This window comes from Nothobranchius furzeri, chromosome 15 (assembly GCF_043380555.1).
Source record: "Nothobranchius furzeri strain GRZ-AD chromosome 15, NfurGRZ-RIMD1, whole genome shotgun sequence".
NCBI classification, from domain to species: domain Eukaryota; kingdom Metazoa; phylum Chordata; class Actinopteri; order Cyprinodontiformes; family Nothobranchiidae; genus Nothobranchius; species Nothobranchius furzeri.
Window position 1 is genome coordinate 30258162 of NC_091755.1, and position 18739 is coordinate 30276900.

Below are 18739 nucleotides of genomic sequence, written 5' to 3' on the forward strand. Positions count from 1 at the left end.
GCCGCATTGTGGGGGCTTGGGTAGATCATCCCACTAGACCGGGAAATCAGGGTTTATGTGTTGGTGGTGGTCAGAGGGGCCGACGGCGCCAAATGGCAGCCTCGCCTCTGTTAGACCGCTCCAGGACGGCTGTGGCTAATAAATAATCGTACTATCACTGGCAGTGTATGATTATGAGTGCACGCAAGCGTCTTTGAGTGTCCTAAACAAGAGCCAAATGAGTTTGATGATTATTTTATTATTATTTAAATCCCGGTCGGGTCATACCAAAGACTTTAAAATTGGGATCCAATGTTTACCTGCTTCACACTCAGCTTTTAGGAGTTGGGTTGGGGGGTTAAACCAACCAAAAGTTCCCAAGCGCAGCCACAGCTGCAGCTCACTGCTCCCCACTGGGATGGGTCAAATGTGGAGATGAATTTCAACAGTGTGTGATGATGATTAATGGGACTTTTACCTTATACCTCGAATGCTCCGGAGCAGATTGCAAATATAAAAATGTTATGACATAAAATGTTATCAACAAGTTGTTAGTGTAACATCTTTACAGTTACGATGATGTTCTAAAGACACTTGTTCTTATATTTTAATAGAAATTTAAATGCATTAAATTTAGACTTATTTTCAATTAATCAAACCAAGAATCAACTGTATACATTTTTTATTCATTTGTAATCATTTAGAACTACTTATTTAACACAAACTAATGTTAAACATCCAAAAGTGTACAAATGTGTGTGTGTGTGTGTGTGGGTGTTGTGTGTGTGTGTGTGTGTGTGTGTGTGTGTGTGTGTGTGTGTGTGTGTGTGTGTGTGTGTGTGTGTGTGTGTGTGTGTGTGTGTGTGTGTGTGTGTGTGTGTGTGTGACCAGAAAAGTTTCGTGTAACTAGCAAAGACTTGCTGCCCGGCTCAAAGAGTTTTATCCATTTACCTACCCAGAGTACAAACAACAGCCTTTAAGCTTGCGTAAAGGCCCTGAACCTCCAACCCAATGGTCAGAATGTCTGCATGGGAGTTTTTCCCATGGTGCACTGTGGGAATAGGACCCTGCTGACGCTGAAGGGTTTACACCTGGCTCCAGGGTAGGCTTATTTAGGCTGGACTTATTATAACATTCCTGGATGTTAAATGGTATTAAAGTTTCAAAGAGCCAACTGATCTTTCATTATGTTTATAAGGGAGAGGGGAGGAGGTTGCAGGGTTAATAAGGGGTTTAAGTATTTTAAATTGCTTTAAATATTTAAATCTTAATAGTTTTCATTTAGACAAAAACACATTACCCACATAGAACCACGTGAAATGTTTTTTTCCTTTGAACAACAATGACTCAAATATTCCTTATAAGGAAATTCAAATTACCGTTGTTCAAACTGAAGCTATTATAGGGAACAATGGATACTGGACAAAAACAACGATAGTTTATTTTTCTGCACAGACTCCTGACAGTTTTTTTATGTAATATTTATTTAATCACCGTCTTATTCACATCACTTAAAGGTTCAGGAAACTTGTTTAATGTGCAGTGATGGGAACAAAAGCCTTGCAAGGCATACTTGAGGCAAAAAAGCCCAGAGTTGCTTGCATCAGCACGAACACGTCTACTGCTGCTGACTGCAGGATTTGGAGTCTTATTTCCTGATATTTGGACATCTCACATCAGATTGGATAACAGCAACACAACACTACCTCTGAGTTGCAACGTGGATGTTTTATCTCCACAAATAAGCCTAGAGGAGCTTTTGTGTGTGGTGGAGTCGCTAATGCTAATGGTTAGCTTCTACTAGTCTGCTGTTTCCTGGACGTTAAAACAACAACAGCCTTCCCCGTCGCTAGTCGAGACGGATGAGTACATTAATGCTAATTGACAGTGTGATGTTGATCTGTCGAGATGTTTTAATCCTACAGTTTCACCGTCTGTTTTCTATCAGAAGCTAATGCAGGAGATAGGTGTAGGAGACTATTTTCATGTTCAGCCTGCATGAAAAACTCAGTGCCTGATAGTAATCAGAAATAATCATTAAAAAGTGTTTTTTCAGTGTACCTCACCTTTTAAGAATTCAAACATAAAACAGAGAACTGAGTGTTTTGAGGTTCTTTAATATGTTATCAGCATTGTAGGTCTTTACAAAAAGAAATATTCCACACAAAAGAAGAAAAAAAACAGGTTCTGATGGCAAGAAACAAATTGCACGAAGAGTTATAAATGTATTTCATGATCAAGACCAACAGTAAAAATGTGACAGGCTGTACAAGTTAGAGACAATAACTGTAAATGAAGTGATCAGTTCGTTTATATTACAAGACATATCCTGTTATCCATCACTAATCACAAATTTGTTCTTTTTATATTAACCTGCTTTCTGTTTATTATTATAAAATATAAATATGAAAATAAAAAACAATTTTACATGTCATACATAGTTATTGTACACATTCTACAGAGAAAATAGACAACTGGTAAATATTGTATGTGTTAACGTTACCCTAGTTTTTTAATGAAATGGGTGCTTTGACATTTATGTTTATGTTTATGTGTTTAGCAGACGCTTCTGTCCAAAGCGACTTACAAGTGATAATCGGCATGTTGCCCTTGAGGCTAACAACAACAATAACAACAACAACTTGACATCAATCATGGAGAGGAGGGAACAAGGAGTGGACAGTAGAAAGGGGGGACGGGTGCAGGGAGGGTGCTAGTTTAGAAGATGCTCTCTGAAGAGCAGGGTCTTCAGGAGTTTCTTGAAAATTGAAAAGTAAGCCCCAGTTCTGGAATGGAATTTGGAATGTGCCACAGTCCAAATTGAATACTTCTAAAATTAGTAATTCCATTTGGCATTTTGAGTTCAAAATACTTTAGGGAAATGTTTTTCATTTTGAAACATCATCCTGATTACTGGATTCCACCACAGACTATGGATGTCATTTGGATCGGAACATCACTTTAAAAGGGTAACCATCTCTATGGTTTCCCTAAGAATCACAATATTAAATTCCTACTTCGACTCATATTTAGGGAGACAACGTTTTCTTCTCCTTCACCTGTCCAACCACAGTCTCTTAAAAGTAAAAGCATTCCTCTTTGTCCTGGCAATGCTGGATGGCTGGGCAAGCTTGAGCGAGTCTTTAGTGGTGAAATAAATCCAGTTTTTATTTATTTATGTATTCATCCATTGACATGTTTGTTTTTATGTGTTCACCTAATGTTCTTCCAATAAATCAGCATGGCTCATAGATATGATTCATAGACTTTGGATCAATCTTTTGTTTTTAAGCTGGAGAAAATCTTAGCCGTGGGCAGCAATAGAAATTTCCTATCAAACATAGAACCAAATTAGTTAGAAAAATATTCCAAAACCGAATACTATCAAGTATTTGTTGAGTTATCAGTTTACTCATTGGTTTGCTTTGATGACAAAAGACTAAATAAAGACTGAATACTTTAATAAATATTATTTTAGACATTTTATAAAATTGTCAGACATTCTGAAAATAAAGCTATTTCTTATGGAGCATCAAACGCTAACATTTTATACGACTGACCAAGAGGCACAAATACATTTGAGCTGGATCACACATGCACGTCTCCTTTCTCCTCTTTGCTCATGCATGTATATTATGTCAAGAGCATGTTCTAAATTCCATTCTGCGCCAATAAAAACAGGAAAAGAAACAAAATAAACACAGTTTAAGCTTCTGGGTCCAGCAGAAAGACTACGCCCCACCTGTGCTGTTTTTTCTTGAAATGCTTCAATCCTATATAATTCCCCTCATATGAGCTGCAAACATAAACAAATACATACTCACAATTACTTGAATGTTCACTCTTTTTTGTGTTCACCTCCAGTCATAAGACACAGAAAATATTTAGTTATGGGTATGTGGGTATATATGAGCAAATAAACCCAATTGTTTGACTATGGAAGCAATTCATAGTGTTTTACTGCAGGAAATCTCAATAAAGATCAGGTTTAGACCATTTGTACAGCTATAGTGGATTTAATCTGACTCGCATCAGCTGGTCAGTTTAACTTGTGGCTTTACTTTAGTTAAGTTGTTGCAAACCATTTCAGAATATTCAGTCAGCGTATTGGTCCAATGTATTTTGGATGGGGAAACCATAAGCACAGGACAAAGTGCTGTGTCCCAAGCCCAAGATATTCCAGTAATACTTCCTGTCCAATTATCCAATCCAATTATCTATTATCAACATTCATCCACGTGAGCCATCAGGTCATTTTTGGATCTAGCAAATGAAGTTTTTGTACTCCACCCTGTCCTGGAGTGCAAAGCATACCCAGCTACTAGAAGGTATTGGTCTCAAACATGCACCGTAGGCCAGGTGGTTGTGTCGGCTCGAGGCCTGATCGTGCTCATCATGAATTAATAGCTCTGAAGTTTGTTTAGAACAGCCGCCTTCAAGAGTCTCGACAAGGTTCTCTTTCAAGTGTGATAACAGCAGATGTGCAAATGTGCTTGAAGCTAGGATTATCCAGTAAATATTTCATTTAATGCTCATAATATCCTACAAATATGAAGCTAAAAATTTAAAGTTCTGTGAGAACGCTACACGTGACTAGAGCAAAAAAGACTTCCTTAAAGTTGTGGTTCACTGACAAAACATTTTTAGGCCCGAGCAGCGAAAGCGCTGCAAAGGCCTATTGTATCTGCTCTGTTTACATTTCTTCCGCCAAGTAAACTGGCTTTTTGGAGGCCTTAACATACCCGAAAACTCAGGAATGTTTGCACACATGTCAGGCGTGGTGCAAAATTTTGTATTTTAAAGGTCCCAAAAAAATCGCAATAAAAATAGCTCCACAGCGCCCCCAGAATGTGAAAAATACCCCCCTCCATAAACCTTAGTTTGTTGTACAGTTATGAAATTTTGTACACTTGTAGTATCCAACAGTCCGCACAGAAAAGCCTCTTGCAACCATGGTCAACATCAAACAGGAAGTCGGCCATTTTGGTTTGAAGTTGCAATTTTGACCCCATTTTGGCCGTTTCTAGGGTCCGCTTCTGATTGATTTACTCGATCACTTTTTGCACGATCGTCTCAAACGTTGTGGGAAATTGCTCAGAAAGAATGGGCGATCAAATATAAAAAATAAAACTGAGTTTTCGTATATGCTGAGGGGGCGTGGCCAGGCCTTGAATTTCGACTACTCGCCAAAAAAATATAAATGGCTATAACTTCATACTTGAATAGAGTAAAGTTACAAAAATTTCTGTGGTCATTCGACATCCACCCAAAAAGTAAACTGAATGGTTGGATGATGACATCACACAAGCCCCACCCCCTCAGGACCATAAAGATCAAGTTTTACTGTGATAGGTCTCAAATCACCCCATTTCACTCAATCACCACAAATTTTTAGCAGGTAACTCAAGACAAGTGGGGGTTGCTTGGCATCACTTAATGGGAGTTTTCAAAAGAGGGCGGGGCTGTTGCGGGATGGCGAAGCCAGGTGCACTGCCGTAGCCATACGTTTGCCTCCCATTTCGTCATTTCTAAAGATGTCGCCACAAATCTTCTGGTGAATGATCCTAGTCTGCCCCCCAAAAAAATCCGATGTGAAAATCCAGTGGGCGTGGCCTATTATCTTAAATAGTGCCCCCTAGGACCAAAACTGTCAGCCCCAAGTCATGCTTTGACTGAGGATTATGAAATTTGGTACACTAATGTAGTGTCTCAGGACCTACAAAAAAGTCTCTTGCAGCCAAGCGTAAAGTCGCACAGGAGGTCGGCCATTTTGGTCCAAGTGCTCGATTTAGTGGTTTTCGCACACGTTGTTTGGAGAATGATGCCCCGTCGCCCTTTTCACCGATCACCTTCAAACTTCTGCTACATACTCTTAAGATATAGGGGACAAATTCAACCATCTGATTTTTCAAAAGTTGAAAGGTATGGGCGTGGCTAAGCCTCAAACTTTGACCTGTCGCCACGCCACTCTTTTTTTCACAGCTCCCTATTGGACTCCTTTCACCCAATCACCAGCAATCTCTGGCAAATAGCAGTAGATAAGTTGAGGTCACTTGGTGTCCAGTACTGGCAGGTTTCGAAAAAAGGTGGGGCTTTGGGAGCATGGCGAAATTCACGATCACACCATGCAAATACGTTTGCCTCCCATTTCGTCATTTCTAAAGATATCGCCACAAAACTTCTGGTGAGTGATCCTAGTCCCGCTGCCCAAATAGCTGATGTGAAAATCTGTTGGGCGTGGTCTATTTTCTTAAATAGCGCCCCCTAGGACCATATAAACTGTCAGCCCCAAGCCAAGCTTTGACTGAGGATTACAAAATCTGGTACACTAATGTAGTGTTTCAGGACCAACAAAAAAGTCTTTTGGAGGAAAGCACAACGTCGCACAGGAGGTCAGCCATTTTGGTCCAGGTACTCGATTTAGTGGTTTTCGCACACATTGTTTTGAGAATGATGCCCCGTTGTCCTTTTTACCGATCGCCTTCAAACTTTTACTATATACTCTTAAGACATAGGGGAAAAAATTCAACTGTTGGATTTTTCTAAAGTTGAAAGGTGTGGGCGTGGCTAAGCCTCAAAATTTGACCTTTCGCCATTCATTGATGTAATAATTCCCATATGCATGATCAGATCTATATCAAACTTTGTCTGTGTGATCACTGACCACATCTCAAGACAATGACAATGTGGACAGCTGACATCACCTAAGCCCCACCTCCTGACAACAGGAAGTCTATTGTTTTATGGTGAAAGGCCCATATTTGTCCCCTCTAATTTAGTCAACATGACACTAAGGTCATGCACTGTCTTCATGATGCTGTAATGACCATTCAGTTCTGATAGCTTTCCAGAAACTGAGGGGCTTTAATGCCATGGCGAATTCTGGCATGACGCAGTGACCTTACGTTTGACTGTAACTTCCACAAACAGCCTCCGATCTTCACAAGACTGAACTTGGCGATCAACAATCATGCCCTTTAGCCAATGAGGCACAAACAGTTGGTGAACGTTGCATAATATCACCACAGCGCCCCCTAAATTCCTTTAAATCTGTAATAACTCCTACAGACGAGGTCGCAACTGCATCAAACTTGCTATGCGTCATCACATAATGGCACCCAAAACAATCCTGTGGTCATTGGTTGATATTGCTTTAGTTCCGCCCCCTGACAGATATTAGGCCCTGAATAACACATGCATAATTCAATTCACACCAAACTACACGCAAATGATTGTTGTCAACCTACAAGCTGCTCCATGGGATATTTTCCTAAATTTGGGACAGCGCCCCTAGATACAATAAAACCTTTGTAACTTCTACAAAAAAGCTCCAAACTATATCAAACATGGTGGGGGTCATCACACAACTGCAACCAACACATGTATGTGCTCACTCATTCAAATCACTTTAACTCCGCCCAATTACAGCCTTTTGGCTGTAGATGACCCATGCAATGTTTGATTGATGCCAAATTACCAGAAAACCATCTTTGATGACCAAAGATGACCTCCATGGAACTTAGTTGTAAAAGGTCACAGCACCCCCGAGATAGATTCAAACTTTATTAACTTCTAAAGACAAGGTCAGAATGGCATTTTACTTGGCTTGTGTCATCACGTGACTGCACCAAACACATTGATGTGGTTGTTGGTTCAAATCCCTTTAGCTCCTTCCCTTTTCAGCTCTCTGGCTCTAGAAAGCACAAGCAAAGTTTGATTGATGCCAAACTACCACAAAGCCATCTTTGACTCCCTAAGAGGACCTCATTGGGATTTTTATGTAATTGGTCACAGCGTCCCCTAGATAACCTTAACCTTCAATAACTTTGAAAAACGTGGGCAGAATAGCATTAAACCTGGTCTGTGTCATCATACCACCAGTGTGGTAAAGATAGAGTATCACCTAGTGGTGACATGTGTAATTTAATGGTGGGCTCAGAGGACATGCTGAGTCAGGGTGAGGTGCGGATGAGGAGACCGTTCGTGGTTTCTGGTGTCGGGGTGGTCGACATTTCTGTTCCGCGGACGCGCCTGGGTGCCCCAGGCTGCCGGCCAGGCCGGAGCGGCGCGGAGCTTCGAGGGCCGAACGACACTGCTTGCAGCTTTAATTTTAATATTATTTGTGATTAAAATAGGCCAATCTGAGTTTTTCATGCAGGCTGAACATGAAAATGGTCTCCTACACCTATCTCCTGCATTAGCTTCTGATAGAAAATAGATAGTGACACTTTAGGATTAGAAAAACATGGCAGATCTACGCCACACTGTCACTTAACATTCATGAACTCACCCGTCTTGACTTCCAGGAGAGAGCAGAGCAAACTCGGCTAGTATAAGCTGAACATTAACATTAGGCACTAGCAGGCTTGTGTTATTTGTGGAGATAAAACATCCACAGTGAAGAGCAAACAGTCAGTGGTATGCATTGGTGTTAGCCAATAAGAGGCAAGATGGCTAAATATCAGGAAATAAGAATCCAAATACTGCCGTTTTAAGTTGAACTCTGATGTGGCATTCTGCTAGTTTCTGAAACAAGCACATGTTAGCCCATGCTGATGTTAGCCCAGATCTGGACAGGTGGGGGGAGTAGAGGGAGGTGGAGAATACAGTTTGTAAAGATGGCTCTCCCTTGCCCTGCTTCCAACATGTCTCCAATTAAAAGGCTAGGTTATCCAGAGTTACCTCTGTAGTTATGCTGCTATAGGTTTAGACTGCTGGAGGACATACTGACCACTTTCCACACTCGACTACTTTCATCCACAATTTGCTCTTTCACTGCATTATTTCCTGCTATTTCAGCTGTTAACTTTATTTTTACTTTGTCTTTTTCTCCCCAGAATAAGCTACAATGGTGTTCTACTGAGCTGTGGTGGCCTCATGGAGGGGGCCAATGGCTTATACACTGCTTCTAACCACTTAAACATTCTCCCTCGCCTGGCAATACTTTTTACTTTCTTTGACATAGATTGTGTTACTACTAGTTTACCTGTTCAATTAATTATAGATTCACTCGGATAAATACAATAAAGTTTATCTCTTACTAAATAGAATATTTACTAAGAAATCACAATGCAATCACAGAAACACTACTTGGCATATACAGTATGTTGTGTGTGTGGGTGGGTAGGTGTTGGTGTGGGTGTTGATGTGTGTGTGTGTGTGTGTGTGTGTGTGTGTGTGTGTGTGTGTGTGTGTGTGTGTGTGTGTGTGTGTGTGTGTGTGTGTGTGTGTGTTTGTGTGTGTGTGTGTGTGTGTGTGTGTGTGTGTGTGTGTGTGTGTGTGTGTGTGTGCGCGCGCGCGTGTGCGTGTGCCTGCCCTGTCTTCTCAATCCCCAGTGAGTCGTGGCGGATGGCTGCTTATACTGAGCCAGGATCCTCTGGAGGTTTCTTCCTGTTAAAAGGGAGTTTTCCTCTCCACTGTCACTGCATGCTTGTTTAGTATGAGGATTGTTGTAAAGTCAGTGACACCAGTCAGTGACTTGATGCAATCTGCTGGGTTCCTTATATAGGAAACTTTTTACTGATTGACTTAATGGACTGATCTGTATTGGAATTTTTACCATGTGAAGTGCTTTAAGACGACTATTGTCGTGAGTTGGCGGCCGCTATATAAATAAACAAATTGAATTGAATTGAACTTTAAACTACAGAAACGATCCTCAGCTTATTGACAATTATAGGAAGAGAATATCGTTATCCAGTATGAGTTGCGAGAGGTTTGTAATCCTACACAGCTTGAGATAGTTCACACAGGGTACACAATCAGTGTTGGATCATTCTTAAGTCAGAAAAGAAAGTAAAGAACAGCCAGTCACCATTAAAAGCTGCAAATAGAGCACAAAAACATTAGTTCTATAACATGTGTAGCATAAGTCTTGCCCTCTAGTTTTCTTAGCAGATTTCAGTCAATTTGACTCTAAGATAGCAAATCACTATAATCATTGTCACCTTTTCCTGTTTCAGTGGCTCTCGGTGTTCCTACACTGTTGTGGAACTGAGTCTTACACAAGGACGCAACTTGGATCACGATGAATTAGTTTTCATAGACTCTGTGTTTTTAAAGAATTAGTCCAGTGAAGTTCATATCACTTGGACTTAAACCAAAGTGTCCATTTGATTAAGCTTGACATAAGATAGGTCATTGGCTGTTGCATTTATAATATGGCGAAAGTAATCCCTGCGGTTCTCTCAGAAGGGAACAAAAAGAGAAATAACCTCCGGGGATCTGCATCAAATATGCTGACGTGTTTGTGAAACCCCTTGGTCTGATGGAACTTGCTCCAAGAGTTTTGATGCTGAGGAATGTTGGCAGTGTGCAACTTAAAAGTTCTTCCTTTGACTGCATGTACCTGGGAGGCAAGATGCCAAACTGAGAGTGTGGGGGGGACAACGCTAAAGGTGAGGGAAAAGGCTGTTCAGCCGAGATGAGATGCAGAAGATGGAGAGACGCTGGCTGTCATCCATGGCCGGGGATTCTGTGGAGACTCGTGGTAGGAAGAGTCTGACGATGGCTTTAAAGACAACATTCAACATACGGTTGGTATTATTGAAGTAACATGCATGTGACTTAGAAAATAACATATATGCAGTTCTGTGAAACACAATCCATTTAAAAAGGAATGGACCCAATCAGTCCAGCATCCATAACAAATGGGAGGCAATTGGATGAAACAGGATAAGAAGCCATGCTCATCCCAGTTTGTTTGGCAGAAACAATCCCCCAAAGCAGAAACGATAAGGTTGTTAACAAAGTCAAAAGGCAAAACAAAAGATGAACTTTTTTTTTTTTCCTGAGCAGACTTTTTCCAAACCCAGAGCCAACATGTGAATCCGGGCCAGTAGATGAGCGATTCTGTCATGTTTTCAGTATTTTATATGACTTTATTGATGTAATCAGTACATTCTGAGCTAAGGGCGTACTCTTTCCTGGATTCTGTTCAGGTCTAAATTTTAATTCATATCTTCTGTTTCCAGTAGGTAATATCTATAAAATGGGGCGTGTTTTAAAGTAGCTCCGCCATAAACATTTCTATCATGGATAGTTATTATCCACTGAATCCTGCAAACCCGCATTCATCATTTTAAATAAGATACATACACACAGATAAAGACTACGGAGATGTTCTAGCTCATAAGATTCCAAGTTTTAATTATTGATTCATTTATTTTCATGTTTACGCCACAAAGAAAAATGATCTGTTTTAGAAAAATGTCCAAATATTTGTTTTCTTCTTGTTCTCGTATAATCCTGTTCAGAATCGTGGGGAGCTGGTGCCCATTCACTCACACCCAGCACGTTTCTGGATTCATGGGCGCTCATCAGCACTCTGGCTTTCCACTAATGCCAAAAATAGAAATGAAACATTTGCTTGATTATAAAGCTCCACCTTATATGAACAATCTTACTGTTCTAGCTGTTCCTAACAGAGCACTTGGCTCATTGACTCATCCCTTTAATTATGCTGCTTTCATGGGCTTTCTGAGGATGCGAGATTGCACTGATGAGGAGATTTGATGCCGTAGTTTATCTAATAATCTACTGCAATTGCTTTTTTGTGCATGTTTGAGAAAACCCACACATGCATACAAACTCCCACAGGGAGGCGCTGGCCCAGTTTCAAACCTGGGGCTTTATTGTTGTTGTAAGGTGAGAAGTTTCAGGAGGTTTTATCCAGTTAATTGGCTGCCAGTTGAGGTTTTGCCCTCTGGCTTTCTTCACACTCGATGTGGTAAGCATGACACTGATTCATGAAAAAGCTTTAGTACATACAAATGTTCTAAAACTATTAAAAGACAAGACGTATGATAGGCAGATATTGCTTTGTGCCTTTTTACCTCCTTCAACTTTATTTAATGCATTAAATTATTAGAATTCTGATTAGCAGCTATTTTCACAAGACTTATTCAATTAGGTTAATCGGCTAAATAAAACATGTAGCCCAACATATTAAATAACACAATATAAGCCAGTATTTTAGCACAGTTTTACCTTTGCAGGCAGAAATCCTGACACTCTGGGTCTGCATCAGCCACAACACAAACGCAGCGTCGTGCTTTAAGCCAGTCCCCTTCAGAAGCTCGTCCAGCAGCACGTCTCCTCCTCTGTTGTCCTCTGTAGCTGGACATACCGTACGGCACAGTGTGCCTAAGGGATGAGGTACAAACAGTCTCAGTGATACCAGTAAAGGCTTGATGGGACTGAAGCATCTAGCTGGTCTGATAGATGCTCCTTCCTGAGCACAGCATTTATGACTTCCAGTTGTTTGCAAAAAGATGTTTTAGTTGCATTACAATATAAAAAGACTGAATACATTAAAATAATAGCTGTTGATTGGAATATTCAATCCAATCTAAACCTTTTTCTCTTTTTTTATATTTTGGTTCACAAAAGCCCTGTTGCCTTGCAGCAATAGAAAAATGACTACAAATTCACTTTTGCTGCATTTGTCCCATATCGTCCAAAAATACATGGTTTTTTTTGTTCATATCATACATTTCTATTTATTACTGTAGATACTGAGAACTATAACTCTTTGCGAGATTTCAGCGTCAGCAGGATAACTGAAATGGGTATTGGCTGTCAAAGACCAGAATCTGTGCATCTCTTCATAGAAGTGATTGGGTGAGTGAGAATATAAATCTAAACTGACACAATGAGAGCTTTTACAACCATTTTTAAATAACATTTTTATTTAAAAGTGACCATTGGAAACCAATGTGCAAGCACAAAGGCAAATAGACCCTAGGGCTTTGTGAAGCTGAATAATCCTGATAGAAATGTAACGTCTATAAATCGTCTTTACTACAATAAGTCAGTAAGTCTGTGATTATATTGTCTGACTGTGCCAATTCTACCATCTGGATACCAATTCTCATGCTGTCAAGCTGCCATTTATCTCTCTTTTGTCTCATCTGTTTTCAACCATCTGTGAATTGTTTGGTAGAAAAAGGAGTTTGCAGCCTTTAGGGTCAAAAAGGTCAAAGAGGAGATAACCTCATCTCCCAGTGAGCGTTCCTGCAGGAGGATCTGCCTGGGAGGGTTAGTAAGCTACATTTGTCTTTTGGAATTAAAGATCAGTTGAGAGATGAAGAGTTTTTCTCTTGTGGACTTGTCAGAATTTGTCAGATCGCCTGCTGCCTGTTTCTGATTGAATACCCGCAGTGCTGCTAACATCCGTGCCTGTTGCTTCCTCTTTTCCTACCCGCCTCCTGCTGAAGTCTGCCTGTTTGCAACATATACTTGATTATCCTCAGGGTGAAATACCTTTTAAATTTCAACCTGTTCAGTCTGAGTCCGTGTTGTGCCTTAATTTATCACAAAGGGATCTGGAAATATACAAAGAGATCAACTCCAAAACCATAAGAGAACGGCTTAAAAGAAACATTAGGTCTTTATCTTTTTTTATCTTTGGCTCTTGGGGAACGTTGCACTGCATGTGTACACATAAACACTCAGAAATGATCAGTAGCCAGTCTTGTGATGACAAATAAAAGAGCAGCTTCTCTCAGAGATTAGAAATAATGATGTTTTCAGTAGAAGTGGGAGATAATGATTTTTTTCTCACACTTTTTTCTTTAATTTTAGCTCGGGAGAAGCATTTTTTTCTATTTTTAAGTTGCATTACGATTCTTCTCCAAAAGTCCTCAAAATGTTAAAATAAAATAAGTTTTCACCTTTATATGAAGTTCATGGCTTGTGTCTTCCCCTCATTTGGTATTTCAAACATGTCCGTTTGTCCCAACATGCTATGCAGTAATAGAAATAGCTGTTTATCTGGAGAAGCCTACAGCAATCCTGGCACAAGAAGACAGAAAAAACGAATGCTTTTCTGTCATCTTGTTGAAAATGTGGTTTGGGTGTCAGTCTTGACAAAAGGGTGTTGGAAGTAATATTTTAATGCTTTGTTACTAATCTGCGGTGTGTCTCCCTGCACACATGGAGGCTGAAACTCTGCGATAACACCAGCTTTACTATGTCATTACAGCTACTAAAGCATACCGCCTGCCTCATCATCTGCAAAGTTAATGTATTTCAAATGTATGTGAAACACCCCTGGCTATTACAGTCGTTTGATTCTTTCAAAGAAACACTTGTGTCTGTCATGTGGTTAAAAATGACAACCCCATTAATAAAAACACCTTCACCTTGCTGTTGTTTTATCACCAGCCATAAATCTTTATCTTCATCTTCTTCATAAAATTGTGGGTAGTGTAAACAGCAAAAACATGTATAATGTATTCACTTGCACCGCAATACTGCAATAAAACTGGGCAAAACAATGGTAAATATCATTTTATAATTATACTGATAACTCATCGGTGTTCCTGTTTTTGATGGACCCATTGATTGTTAATGTTTATTGGGCATTTTCAACACATGTCTTAAGGCTGTGGTTGGCACTAAATGCACTGTGATTTACTATCGTGTAAATCTGTAAGGCATGTCACCAGCATTCAGACATGTTTATGTTTATGTTTATTTATTTGGCAGACACTTTTATCCAAAGCGACTTACAATTTATAACCTATAGGGCATGTTGTGATCTGTGGGGGAAACCGGAGTACCCGGAGGAAACCCACGCATGCATGGGGAGAACACGCACCTCCACGCAGAAAGGCAGCAGCAGAAGTTTAAAACCTGCAACCTTTGTGTTGCGAGGCAACAGTGCTAACAACTGCGCCACCATGCAGACATCAATTATGTTTACTTCACAGCCAGACAGGACACGGGAACAATAAAAAAATTAAAAAAAAGAATGTTATTGTTTACATCTGGGTAATCTCGTGCATCCGCACAATGCTGGGGGACAAGAACACTGTCTCCAGCCATTTTCCAGAACTGTATCTCTGCGATTTAATTTAACAAAATAAAACCTATGGATGTAGATTTTACTACTTTAGCTTATGTAACACATCTTTCTGCAAATAATCAAAAAAGAAACATCTCAAAGCCAACGGTGTTTAGTACAAACATTCTATATACGTTTAAAATGTCTAGCAAGCTGTGAGATGGCAGCCCTCCTCAGAACTGGCCGTTTGGACTTCACACAACTGAAGCATCATTGGAGTAGCCAGATTTCTTTTATGTTTTGTGGGTGACTGCTCAAGGATTGCCGTGACACAGTTAGTCTTTTGAGATTAACGGATGCCCCGTTTAGGCTGACGAGCACCGTAAACAGAAGCATGAATTTACAACATTAGATGCTACTCGCTCCAATTATATGACACATTTTGTGCAAATATTATAACAAGACAATTACCGCGGGTCACACGCAGAACTACACACCACACCGGCATTGTCAGTTTCACACACGCTTTTTTTCTCAGAACTGATCTGTAGCACAGTTCTCCTCACTGCTGCCTCTGCACGGTCGGTCGGTTCTCCACGGGCTATCGTGACCCGCAGCCACGCATAATTATATTTAAATAGCACATAAGTGATTAGATGGCTATAACTTGTTCATATCTGGACATGTGTAGCAGATTTATTACTTTTAGTCTGTCATGCGACTTTGCCACGATGTGGGTGGTTTATTCACTAGAATCTGCTGGCTGTTAACCATTACCTTTGGCATATTTCATCAGCTGGAAACCTGTAAAATTTTCCGTTTACCGTCCTTCTTTCATCTAATTGTGCAGTTTACAGTGCTATGTATGTTAACCGTGCTGACAGATTATTTTAGCTCAACTGACAGATAAACACAACGAGGAGGTGCCGGCTTCCTGCCCTCCAGCCAGAAGCTGGGGGGCATGGGCGCATGACGCCACGTGTCAAGGAGTTATAGGATTGCACAGCTGTTGTCAGCTGTTTGAGATCTTGATTTTATTTCTTCATGTCAAAACAGGCTGCTCTGTTGGTCAGACGTTTTAAAGTAGTTAGGATTTTCCTCATTGAGACATGCAACAAGTCACCATGACATCAGTAAACAATGTAAAGTCTGGCAATAAATACCTCGGCTTGTTGTTTGAAAATATTTTACCTGCAGAAAATATTGTGTATCTAGATATGAAGTTTTTAATTAATGAGAAAGCGCAATGTTGAACAGTTTTACAGATGTCTTGTACCAGACCTTGACTCTGGTCAGTTGTTTCCTCATTCTGCATGTGTTAGATGTCGTGCTTTCAGCTTGAACCCACCTAATTCAAAGTTTTTCTTTCTCAGCTAGTTTTCCAGTTCAGCGTAAGCTTTTTAATTCATTTAAATTAGGTATTAACTGGGAATCCTCTAAAACATGCAGACCACAAAGCCTAAGAAACAATACACATTTTAAATGTTATCATTATCTCAGTGGTCACCAAATATTTGTGTGACATTATGTTACACCCATTAGCACTATCTAGATATGCATGTTTACATGATTGTTTGTATGATTTTTACTTGTACAGTTATCAAAAAGTGCAAAAGCTGAAACTTCTTGGGATTCTTGCAATTAAAAAAATATGTATTTCTGCCAAAGTAACATGTAATGTAACCATATAAAGGTTTATAATCGTAAAGGTTGGCACATGCTGTGGTGAAATAGATTTGATTTAGGTTAAAGGTGTTGAACGCTCATTCAATACATTTGCAGTGGCCTCTAGTAGTAATTAATGCCTTGCAAGTCGTACTTGGCGGGAAAAAATATATCAGTGCATAATTTCCAGGAACTAGAAGTTACCCACATCACAGATAAGCTTCAGATGGTGGGTTCTGGTGTCCTATTTCCTGATGAACATCTCACCTTGGATTGGATAACAGCAACTCTACCACTGACTTGCAATGGCAATGTTTTATCTACTCAAATAACACAAGCCTGGAGGAGCTTCTGCTGTGTGGTGAAGTGGCTATTGCTAATGATTAGCTTCCACTACTAAGTGACAGTGTGACGTAGATCTGTCAGGCTTTTCAAATCCTAGAGTTTCACCGTCTATTTTCTATCAGAAGCTAATGGAGATAGGTATAGGATAATTATTTTCATATTCAGCCTGCATGAACAAGTGAGTGACCGAATATAATCAGAAATAATCATTAAAATTGTTTTTTCAGAGTTCTACACCTTTAAAATATATTTTGAACACATTTTGAATTGTAAAAACTTGTCAAAACTTCAATATCCTAAATTTCATGGCAGCATGCATACATAACTTAATATTTGTCATTTTGTTTGACGTGGGCTGTGGTACATTTGCTTTTATTTCATTTTTATTCACTTTTTTAATATCTATGCAGCACTTTGGTGGCGTATGACATTGCCTGTGAAGTGCTCTGAAGTTGAGATACACAATTAACTGTCTAAATGATTGTAAATTTGGTCCCTTTGGTAGAAATGTGATGAAACGTGCCTCTTGGAGGACAGAACGTACTTCATTCTGCTGCTGATGGTGAGGCTTATAATTAACTAGAGAATTTCATGTACGTAATCTGTGATGCAAAACTGATGTGAAGGTTTATTAAAAATGTTTGCGTGAACCATGCAGCTGCTCAATGGTCCTGAAGAACGTGAGAGCTATTTCTCCAAACAGAAGTTGTTCAAAAAGCTATCTGGAATGGATATTATGGCTTTCATCTTGAACTCGTACCAGGAAACTCCCTTCATAAAAAAATCTATTTGAAGTGTTAAAATAAGATAACATAATTACAACTCCTTTGTTGCTTCATCCATCTTTTTCTCGGGTTTATCCTAATTGGTCTTTTTTTCTGGTTTATGTCACCAAACTGTGCGGATCCAGATGAAAACCTGCAAACAAACGATAACTCAAAGACTTGCGCTGCGTCCTTGGAGCAGATAGAAAACTGCTTGTTTTCTCCTCTCTGGTTTCAAACCGCGGTGTGTTGCTCATTTCGGGCTTGCCATCACTTGAACTAATATTGCGTCTGGCGCCTTTGGCTGCACCGGTGCTTTCTTTTTCGGCACAACACCAGGCGCAGCTTGCAAAGAGAGAAGGCTCCTCTTCTGTTACAAACACGCCACGGGCCAATCAGCGAAACCATTGCTTCATTTGTCCCAGCTGACCTTTGGCGGAGATGTGCGCGCATTAAAACTAGGCTGACTGATCTTTTGTTTGTTTTGTTACTGTTTAGGAAAGCATGGCTTACTCAGGGGTGTTAATCCAGATGATGTCCAAGTGGCAGTAGTAGACGCACTCCTTATCCGTGTAGGAATAACAGGTGCATCGCTTCTGCCGGGACTTTGCGCTCTCAGGCAGGTGCGAACCCGCAGATTCCCTGGAGCCAAACGCCCCGGAGTCTGGGAGACTTCTGGGGTTGCTCTTGGATTTCACATCAGATATCAAAGCGCCTTTATTAAGAACAAAAAAGTCACAATAGGCTACTTAATCAATATAAGCAATAAATAACCAATAAAGCATGTTTGAACCACACATACTCACCTTGTAAGACAGTCAGAGTCAGCATTAGGAGAAGTGTGCTTCTTGCCAGGAAGGATTTCATCTTTGTCTTGTCAAATATTCCCAAAATGAACCATTATTAAATGAGGATGAACATCCATTTATTTCAGTAAGTCCTTGAAGAGCTCACATGGTCCGCACTCAACAACAATAATAATAATACAAGAAAAGCAGCTCTTTGTCTTAAATGTCAAAAATCCTATACCTGAAATCCGTGAGTTGGGGTCAAATTAATCTTTGTCTTGTATTTTTTTATCCAATACAAATTTCAATCTTCGCGGAGAATAGATAAAAGCTCCTTGGTGTCACTGCTCCATCTGAAAGCTCCTACCAAAGGTGGCCTGTGAGGGTTTAGAGAGGAATATAGGTACACG

At 40.0% G+C, this 18739-nt stretch overlaps 1 protein-coding gene across 1 annotated transcript; it reads right to left on the reverse strand.

Moving 5' to 3' along the window:
• Positions 1-2076: 2076 nt before the first annotated feature.
• Positions 2077-18739, reverse strand: edn3b (endothelin 3b). Its single transcript, XM_015967607.3, has 4 exons — positions 18348-18739; positions 18055-18256; positions 11968-12123; positions 2077-10489 (listed from the first exon to the last, which is right to left on the reverse strand). The coding sequence occupies exons 1-4, from the start codon at positions 18406-18408 to the stop codon at positions 10435-10437; spliced, it is 474 nt and encodes a 157-aa protein (XP_015823093.1). The 5' UTR covers positions 18409-18739; the 3' UTR covers positions 2077-10434.